The sequence below is a fragment of the Coregonus clupeaformis genome, chromosome 35, assembly GCF_020615455.1.
Source record: "Coregonus clupeaformis isolate EN_2021a chromosome 35, ASM2061545v1, whole genome shotgun sequence".
In the NCBI taxonomy this organism is placed as follows: domain Eukaryota; kingdom Metazoa; phylum Chordata; class Actinopteri; order Salmoniformes; family Salmonidae; genus Coregonus; species Coregonus clupeaformis.
The window spans coordinates 4,824,164-4,834,398 of NC_059226.1; the positions used below are offsets into that span (position 1 = coordinate 4,824,164).

The 10,235-nt window shown below is 39.7% G+C and overlaps 2 protein-coding genes and 1 non-coding gene across 4 annotated transcripts; 2 read left to right on the forward strand and 1 right to left on the reverse strand.

The window, feature by feature from the left end:
* The first annotated feature begins 718 nt into the window (after nucleotides 1-718).
* On the forward strand, nucleotides 719-4,226 carry LOC121550449 (membrane-associated progesterone receptor component 1-like). Its single transcript, XM_041862712.1, has 3 exons — nucleotides 719-1,052; nucleotides 2,504-2,659; nucleotides 3,236-4,226. The coding sequence occupies exons 1-3, from the start codon at nucleotides 758-760 to the stop codon at nucleotides 3,328-3,330; spliced, it is 546 nt and encodes a 181-aa protein (XP_041718646.1). The 5' UTR covers nucleotides 719-757; the 3' UTR covers nucleotides 3,331-4,226.
* Nucleotides 4,227-6,380: 2,154 nt separating this feature from the next.
* Nucleotides 6,381-6,491, reverse strand: trnal-caa. Its single transcript has 2 exons — nucleotides 6,454-6,491; nucleotides 6,381-6,426 (listed from the first exon to the last, which is right to left on the reverse strand). It is a non-coding gene; the product is annotated as a tRNA-Leu (tRNA).
* A 227-nt stretch (nucleotides 6,492-6,718) lies between these two features.
* On the forward strand, nucleotides 6,719-8,218 carry LOC121550300 (cytochrome c oxidase subunit 7B, mitochondrial). Of its 2 annotated transcripts, none has more exons than XM_041862511.2 (3): nucleotides 6,719-6,829; nucleotides 7,581-7,699; nucleotides 7,962-8,218. In XM_041862511.2, exons 1-3 carry the CDS (start codon nucleotides 6,793-6,795, stop codon nucleotides 8,043-8,045), a joined length of 240 nt encoding a protein of 79 aa, XP_041718445.1. In that variant the 5' UTR covers nucleotides 6,719-6,792; the 3' UTR covers nucleotides 8,046-8,218. The 2 variants fall into 2 exon arrangements, with proteins under 2 accessions (XP_041718445.1, XP_041718446.1); XM_041862512.1 differs by having other exon boundaries at nucleotides 6,723-6,829; nucleotides 7,584-7,699.
* The last annotated feature ends 2,017 nt before the right edge of the window (nucleotides 8,219-10,235 follow it).

Here is a 10,235-nt window from a genome sequence, read left to right on the forward strand (position 1 = left end):
ATTATTTGAATTAAGGACTTGCTCAAAACATGACAAAATAACTAACGACCAGCCCTCTTTTAAAAGAGTGCAGGCTGAGTTAGCTACCACCCTTACGAAAAAAGATTTCAGTCAGAGAGCAGTATAACTGCAGTACAATGCAGTATAACTGCAGTTAAAGTGCAGTCTAACTGCAGTATGTTGCAAATACTACGTCCAAAATAACACCGTTTTTTTACTACAGTAATTTTGCAGTGTAACTGCAGTTATTCTGCAATTACTGTGTCCAAAATACCACAGTCGAGTGCAGTTACTGCACTTTTACTGCAGTTTCAAAACTGCAATCTCTTTTTGTAATGGCAATAACGGTGTATAAAAGCAAGAATGCCCTCGAAAGCAGGTATTATCGTGTGACAACTCCCCCCCAGGGCTGTATCCTGGCGGGCATCAGAACATCCCTTGTCGCAACGTTCGATGTGCCATGAGTTTGTGCTATTAGTAGGCCTACATAAAAACATTCTGCTTATTTGTCCATAAATTACATAGTTAATGAGATACTGGGTTGTGTCGGGACTCGGGAGTTGTCAGACGATAATTCCCAGGTTCTCAGGCATTATTGCTTAAGTAATACATTTGTCAAAACTACAGTTCCAACACGAAGCCCATTGGTTAAAACTGCATAACAATGTGTTTTTGGTCTCTGTGATTGGTGCATTGATCCCACCCTCGATAAGCCTCATATACCAGTACAGTCCCAACCAAGCATAGAGAAACAAACATGGCTGATACAGAGGGAGCCGAGGAAATTCATCCAGGAATTTTGCACGAAATTTTTACTTCGCCGTTGAATTTGAGTCTGCTTGGCCTCTGCATATTTCTTTTGTACAAAATCTTCCGCGGAGACAAGCCTGCAGATATGGGCGAGGTCGAGGAACCTCTGCCTAAACTCAAGAAAAGAGATTTCACTTTAGAGGAGCTGCAACCGTACGATGGGCTGCAAAATCCAAGAATTCTCATGGCTGTCAATTTTAAGGTGTTCGATGTAACCAGAGGAAAGAAGTTCTACGGGCCAGGTAAAATAAGTTGTCTCACATTTGTTTTCATGTGCTGTCCGTCGAGCAACGACTTGGCTATTTCCGGTCAAAAGAATGGTTGGCGCTACTGTAGCCAAGTGGTTGCTGGTCTGTCAACTTTATTCCTACATTTGTTAATTATATACAGTGGTGGAAAAAGTACTCAAGTGTCATATATGAGTAAAAGTAAAGATACCTTAACAGAAAATGACTCAAGTAAAAGTAACCCAGTAAATACTACTTGAGTAAAAGTCTTAAAGTATCTGGTTATAAATGTACTTAAGTACAGTGGTAGAAAAAGTACTCAATTGTCATACTTGAGTAAAAGTACAAAGTAAAAGTAAATGCTATACATCAAATTCCTTATATTAAGCAAACCAGACGGCACGTATTATTTTTAACTACGGACAGACAGGGGCACACTCCAACACTCAGACATTTACAAACACAGTATTTGTGTTTTGTGAGTCCGCCAGATCAGAGGCAGTAGGGATGACAAAGCGTTAAATTGATAGGTGCCATAATTCTATCCTGCTTGAGCATTCTAAACGTAACGAGTACTTTTAGGTGTCAGGGAAATGTATGGAGTAAAAAGTACATTGTTTTCTTTAGGAATGTAGTGGAGTAAAACTTGTCAAAAAATATAAATAGTAAGGTAAAGTACAGATACCCCAAAAAACGACTTAAGTAAAATTATTTTTTCTTAAGTACTTTACAGCACTGTATATATATATGTGTGTGTGTATTAGTAAGTTGTTACATTGTAACTGTGACCATTCTAAAACGCCACACCCCCTCTCTCTTATTCATGAATCATCTGCCCACGTTTGAATTTCACAACACGTGAGCTGCTAGTGGCGTGGTCAGCCGAGTTGGCATGTAACCTCTCACCAAGTTGATTGATCCTGCGCTGTCAGGCAGCCCCTCCTGAGGAACGCCCTCCCTGTAGAAATTGCATTTTTTAGTCTATTATAGGCTATGTCCCTTATTGCTGCTCCTTGTTTATGAGGTTGTTTCAGTTGCCTTCATGCCATTTCAAAATGAATAGTTTGACACAGGTGAATGCCTTGCACAAAGGTTCAAAGTTAAATTCAGCCAGACCAGATGGTTGCACAAAGTAAGGCTTGTTGAGGCCTATTGGAGAGCAATGCTAGTTCTCATTTCAAGCATTCAGGCTGTCCCTTCTTTCAGCCTCAACATCTAGAAAAAAGGGGTTGCTGTTGTGGCTATCTCTGAAGCTGTCATATAATACATTAAGCTATGTCTGTTAGAGAGCATGTGGAATTTAATTTGCACAATAAAAACTGCATACTTTCATAAAATGGTAGTCATCAGCCAATGTATACACCCTGATAAATAGTTTGTTAGAACCTGTCTATTCACAAACACATTGTAGTTAATAAAATACTTGGCTGAATTTCAAATCAAACTGTCTGTGTGATGGTTTCCAGAGGGTCCCTATGGAGTGTTTGCTGGTAAAGATGCCTCCAGGGGCCTGGCCACGTTTTGTCTGGAGAAGGAGGCCCTGAAAGACACCCACGACGACCTCTCGGACCTCAACGCCATGCAGCAGGAGAGCCTCAACGAATGGGAGACCCAGTTCACTCGTGAGTTGATGCAGAAGTTGATAGAAGTGGCTACAAAACACTGGTCTAAATTCTGATACTGTATTTTCTACTTCTACTTCAAGCGGAATGGACCTCTTGCAGTGAACATCACACACACACACACTCTCCACTCAACAGTGCAAGTTGTTAATGCACCAAACAGCTTTGATGACTTAGAATGATTGGTGTTTAAAATGCATTTCTGTATTGTGCCTCAGGGCATAACTAGTGTTGGGGTGGTCCAGTCTTTTTGTGCTTTAGTCAACTCCTCTGTGTTCCTCAGTTGGATGGCTTGGCAATGATAGAAGAGTTGGCTACATCACAAGCAATAGTATAGGACCATGCCAGGGCATAATGTAATAGTACTTTGCATCAAAATGAATATGTTTGATACACTTTCATCAACATTACATTGAGTAGTGCTGTGAATTTAAACCCACACATGGGAGTCTTTCTGGGCCAAGGCTGTTCTCCACCCAGTGATTACCATGTCCTTGATAATGGCTCTGATGTTGTGTCTGGCGAAGGTCTCTGAGGGACTCGATGTCATTTTCTTCTTCTTCCTGCCTTTCACAGAAAAGTATGACTACGTTGGCAAACTTCTGAAACCTGGAGAAGAAGCAACCGAGTACACAGATGACGAGGAGGTCAAGGACAAAAAGAAGGACTAGAACTCAGAAGTACACAAGGGAAATTCAGATGCCTTAATTTTGTCAGGATAATGTGATGGATATTGCCTTGTGTTGCTGCATTTGAGCAAAATGCTTTCTCCTGTATGGTTTTTGTATTATCACATTTTCATGGACCATCACCTCTTGTGCTAATTTCATATGCCACATACCTTAATTTACCAAAATCTAGCAGATTTTAGGTTAAGGTTAAAATAATTATTGAATTCTGTGGTGTCTTTGTAAAGTTATACAGGTAGTATTAGTTGTCATGTAGATGCTGTTGGAGGATCTATTACTGTATCTTGAGATGAACTTATTTCATTTTTTGTAATCATGAGATGACCACAGATTTTCAACACAGAAGCTGATAACATTCCATCACAAATCTTTTTGTTTGTTTTTTGGCCCTGGTGTTAGAGTATCCATAAAAATATCTGACTTGGCCATTCTGAGTTATCCACCACTAAGCATAGCTAAAAATCACATACTCTGTCTGACTGAACTGCAGTTAGTGTTTCTCAAATGTGTTAGAGAAGATCATGCTTGATATACTCACTCTAGCATTCACTTTCAGCATACCTTTGTAATAATAACACAATTGGTCTGATAATTTCACACACTACTAGTGTAGGGCTTGCACTGGATGAAGTAGGTTTTAGGATGTTCATACTGTAGCACAAAATATTAAAAATGTCAAGTGAACTAAGGTGCTGCCGGTACCCATTTATGTATGCCATGGCAAATACTCCCTGGAATTGGCCAGAACCTGGACTCACATACTGGTAAACACAGGAAGGGAACTCTACTAAATGCATTACAAAGGAATGTCCAAGTTTGTGTGATCATGACACTGATGTTTTGATATGATAAATAAATCTACCCAAATGTTTAATCAACCTGTGTTTGTCAGTGTTTATTTTTTGTGTGTGTGAATGTTGGGCCTGGGCATGATATATTCAGTACACACTAGTTACAAAGATCTTGATTGATGATGGGCATGATCGTGTGCATGGAGCTCATCTGAAATAATATGTGGTTTTTAGTCTACAATTCTGAACAGTATTTACTCAGTGGTGGAAAAAGTATTTTCAAATTGTAATTGTCATACTTGAGTAAAAGTAAAGATACCTTTAATAGAAAATTACTCATGTACAAGTGAAAGTCACCCAGTAAAACACTACTTGAGTAAATGTCTAAAAGTGTTTGGTTTTAAATACACTTACAGTGCATTCGGAAAGTATTCACACCCCTTGACTTTTTCCACATTTTGTTACGTTACAGCCTTGTTCTAACATTGATTAAATAGTTTTTTCCCCTAATCTATACACTGTATATCCCATAATGACAAAGCAAAAACAAATGTTGAGACATTTTTGCAAATGTATAAAAAAATAACATCACATTTACGTAAGTATTCAGAACCTTTACTCAGTACTTTGTTGAAGCACCTTTGGCAGCGATTACAGCCTTGAGTCTTCTTGGGTATGACGCTACAAGCTTGGCACATCTGTATTTGGGGAGTTTCTCCCATTTTTCTCTGCAGATCCTCTCAAGCTCTGTCAGGTTGGATGGGGAGTGTCGCTGCACAGCTATTTTCAGGTGGTGGCAGCATCATGCTGTGGGGATGTTTTTCAGCCGCAGGGACTGGGAGACTATACAGGATCGAGGGAAAGATGAACGGAGCAAAGTACAGAGAGATCCTTGATGAAAACCTGCTCCAGAGCGCTCCGGGCCTCAGACTGGGGTGAAGGTTCACCTTCCAACAGGACAACAACCCTAAGCATACAGCCAAGACAACGCAGAAGTGGCTACGGGACAAGTCTCTGAATGTCCTTGAGTGGCCCAGCCAGAGCCCGGACTTGAACCCGATCGAACATCTCTGGAGAGACCTGAAAATAGCTGTGCAGAGCTTGAGAGGATCTGTAGAGATCTGTAGATCTGTAGAGAAGAAATACAGATGTGCCAAGCTTGTAGCATCATACCCAAGAACACTCAAGGCTTTAATAGCTGCCAAAGGTGCTTCAACAAAGTACTGAGTAAAGGGACTCTGAATACTTATGTATTTATTATATTTTATAAATTTGCACAAATTTGCTTTGTCATTATGGGGTATTGGGTGTATATTGATGGGGGGGGGGATATTTAATCCATTTTAGAATAAGGCTGCAAAGTAACAAAATGTGGATAGTCAAAGGGTCTGAATACTTTCGAATTCACTGAATAGACAGGTGTGTGCCTTTCCTAATCATGTCCAATCAATCAATTGAATTTACCACAGGTGGTCTGAATACAAAAAAATACTGTTTTCATGTTGTCATTATGGGGTATTGTGTGTAGATTGATGAGGAATTTTTATTTATTTAATACATTTTAGAATAAGGCTGTAATGTAACAAAATGTAGAAAAGGTCAAGGGGTCTAAATACTTTCCGAAAGCACTGTAAGTATCAAAAGTAAATGCAATTGCTAAAATATACTTAAGTATCCAAAGTAAAAGTATAAATCATTTCAAATTCCTTAAATTAAGCAAACCAGACGGCACAATGTTTTTTATTTTTATATTTATGGATAGCAAGAGGCACACTCCAACACTCGCACAATTGGCCCAGCGTCGTCCGGGTTTGGCCGGTGTAGGCCGTCATTGTAAATAAGAATTTGTTCTTAACTGACTTGCCTAGTTAAAAAAAAAATAAAAAAAATAAGGGAAGCACATGTGTTTAGTGAGTCATGACCAGGGATGTTCTCTGATATGTGCCTGAATTGGACCATTTTATTGTCCAGCTATATATTTCCAAATGTAACGATACATTTTGGGTGTCAAGAAAAATGTATGGAGTAAAAAGTACATTATTTTCTTTTGGAATGTAGTGAAGTAAAAGTAAAAGTTGTCAAAAATATAAATAGTAAAGTACACATACCCCAAAAAGCTACTTAAGTAGTACTTCAAAGTATTTTAACATCACAATGTCCTAGTTCTCTGCAGTGCGTAATTTTTTTATCACGTAATTACAGAACCTGCATGTTTTAGATTTTAGATTGTGACAAAACATGTGTCAGAAGTGGGATTTGAACCCACGCCTCCATTCGGAGACCAGAATTCCCGTTGATCCGGAAGGAGCTGATCCTTGAGTCTGGCGCCTTAGACCACTCGGCCATCCTGACACTGATGTTGAGAATGGAAAAACAGTATTATTTGAAGAGTAGACACATTAATAATTTCAGCTAATTATTATTTTGCGCATTATTAACTACATAAATTGTTGAATGTTTATTTACAATATAGTGCCATTACGAACCAAAATCGACAGTAAAAAAACAAAACAAAAATGCTCATTACGGTTAGCGTGATTTTAGTTCTGCGCATGCGCGTAGGAGTGCTTTTTAAACAGCTTCCGGTATTTTATCACGAACGTTCTTCCATTTTGTTCTTCAAGGGTATCCACAAATCTACAGTTGAGCCAACATGTTTCGGTTTGTTAAAGCAGCTCTGAACGTCTCCGGTAAGAGATCGTTAAAAAAATTATAGAAGTCTGGTCCTTCATATTGTGTCCGTTTGAACATTTCTATAAACGAGCAGTTATTGTGTGACTGTGCTTAGCCTTGCTAGCAACATGGCTAGCTGTCTGAAGAAGCTAGCTCGCTAGCCTACCTAGCACATTACTTTAGCGCTTGTAATTTTGACTGAGTGAATGTAGCAGCCGAGCTACTAGTTGACTAGCTAGCTGCTTACGTTTTTTATATATATATATTTTTTACTTTACCTTGATTGGTCATGTCTGTTTTATTCTGTAACTTTTGTCATTGTTAGCTTAACTTGCCTTGACACTCATTTACAGGCAGTGAGGGGCACAATCAGACGGTAATTTCCAATGTCAACTTGCCTCCTACCTAGTCTCACGTCACCTCATCCGCAGAGCAGGTGTTAGGTTGGGTATTGCACCAGTTTAGTATACAAATCTTACAAATACATCAGTTTAAGTCTGATACTAAAGATACAGGTTAGAGGGCACCAGATTAGAGGGGAACAATCCAACATGACAATGTGATAGTCAGTGCAGAAGTCAAATTGACATTCCATCCCACCACTCTTTGGATAAGATGAGAAGTCCTGGGGTGCTAACAAGTTTGCATTCCATAACCCTTGTCTTACGCCTGTGTTAAACAGTATAACCAAGGGCTCATAACCTCTGAATCACTGATAACTCACTGTGTGGATGTTGTTCCCTTCCTATTTGTTTTATATATTCAAAGCAGGACAAGGTGCCCGCCAAGTGAGGCTCAGTTCGACGCACGCCCCTGACTTCCATGCCAAGTATGGCACTGGCCTGATGATCGGAGGAGTCGCGTTCTGTGTGTCTGTCTGGGGATTTGTACGTTTGTTTTAATCTTTGTGCACATTTCTAGTATAACAACTTGTGGTATAGAACAATGTATAGATTTGTATAGTCTTGTGTGTATTATTCCTTCCCCACAAGCTATGCATCAACATCAAATGTATTTATAAAGCCCTTTTTACATCAGCAGTTGTCACAAAGTGCTTATACAGAAATCCTCAGTTGAGGATTTATTATTTCACTTGCTATGTACACACCAGTTGTTTTGTGATGCTCAAAGTCTCTCCTCGTTTTTTAGGTACTGACACAAACCGGCATCACATGGAATCTGTCTCCAGTCGGCAAGGTCCAGCCTAAACCATGGAGGGAGGTAGAAGAATAATGGACTGACACTGCTATCTTTTTTCCAATGGAGATATCTACCACAGCCAACCACAAAACCCTTAACCCAGATAACCTATAAACATTCTGGTTGTACAGATGGATACCCATGTTTTCAGCTTGTTACCGTTCAGGCATTACCTATGTAAACATTAAATTTAAACTAAACGTTGACTGATTCTTTTACTTAAGCAATCTGTGTCCCCTTTCATGTACCTTTCAAATGGAATCAGGAAAGTAAGAGTCAAGAACTTTATGGACAATACCTGCTCAATGTTAAGACGTGTATCTGAAAATAGCTTTCCATATTATTTTTCAATATTCAGTGTTTTTAAGGATGTCATCCTATGTGATTCTAAGGAGGTTCAGGCTTAGATACATGTCCTGTCACTTCTGCCATGCCATATTTGCCTGACCTATATGTAACCATGAGAGGGTGCTGTTGCTCTGTAAATGTTCTCGCCCATGTCTGATAGAGATACAGCTGAGATGTGCTTGTAGCCAGGCAGTGCTTACTCATCAGAATCACCTTTATTCACCAAGTACATTTACACATACTCAGAATTTAATTATGTGATATGGTGCTGCTAGTGATAGAACACGTAGCGACAATTCAGATAGCGGAGTGTGCATACTGTACATTATATACAGCTAGGTAGTGAGCATAGAGCTATAACGGAATGAACAGTGGCTATGCAGTTGATATAGCCTATAGTGGATGTACAAGTTTACAGTATCAGTATAAATAGATCTAAATGCATAATGATTAACAGAGTGCAAGTGCAGTTATTTTGTGTTCAGTTTGGCTTGAGGTGCAGCAGAATGCATAGTCCTTTAGTTTATGTGCCAGATTGCCGGTTGAGGGCCAAAGCACAGAGAAATAAACTGTTCAGGTGGTGGGTGGTTTTGGTCATGATTGACCTGAACCGCCTGCCAGAGGAGAGTTTTTGGAAGAGGGGGTGACCAGGGTATTTGTATTTATTATGGGGGTGGGAGGAGTCAGCGATAATCTTTCTTGCACACTTCCTTGCCCTGCAGTACTGCGATGGAGGGTAGGTGGTGTATTTTCACCATACAGTTGTTGTTATATGATAGTCAACTAACTGTACAATGTGTTATTTTAAAGCTTATGATACCCAGGCAATATATCATATCACCAGAAAAGCGGGTGTACCTCAAATCCAATTTTGTTCGTCACATGCTTCGTAAACAACAGTTGAAGACTAACAGTGAAATACTTACGGGCCCTTTGCAACAATGCAGAGAAAGAAAATAGGAAAGTAGTATATACACAATGAGTAACAATAACATGGCTATATACACGGGGTACCAGTACTGAGTCGATGTGCAGGAGAACGAGGTAGATACTGTATGTACATATAACTAGGAATAAAGTGACTAGGCAACAAGATAAACAGTAGCAGCAGTGTACACTAACGGTCAAAAGTTTTAGAACACTTACTCATTCAAGGGTTTTTCTTTATTTTTTCTATTTTCTACATTGTAGAATAATAGTCAAGACATCAAAACTATGAAATAACACATATGGAATCATGTAGTAACCAAAAAAGGGTTAAACAAATCAAAATATATTTGAGATTCTTCAAATAGCCACCCTTTGCCTTGATGACAGCTTTGCACACTTCACATTCTCTCAACCAGCTTCACCTGGAATGCTTTTCTAACAGTCTTGAAGGAGTTCCCACATATGCTGAGCACTTGTTGGCTGCTTTTCCTTCACTCTGTGGTTCGACTCAACCCAAACCATCTCAATTTGGTTGAGGTCGGGGGATTGTGGAGGCCAGGTCATCTGATGCAGCACTCCATCACTCTCCTTCTTGGTACAATAGCCCTTACTCAGCCTGAAGGTGTGTTGGGTCATTGTCCTGTTGAAAAACATATGATAGTCCACCTAAGCCCAAACCAGATGGGATGACGTATCGCTGCAGAATGCTGTGGTAGCCATGCTGGTTAAGTGTGCCTTGAATTCTAAACAAATCACAGACAGTGTCACCAGCAAAGCACCCCTACACCATAACACCTCCTCCATGCTTTACGGTGGGAAATACACATCTCACAAAGACACGGCGGATGGAACCAAGTTTCCTCCAGACCAAATTTCCACCGGTCTAATGTCCATTGCTCGTGTTTCTTGGCCCAAGCAAGTCTCTTCTTATTATTGGTGTCCTTT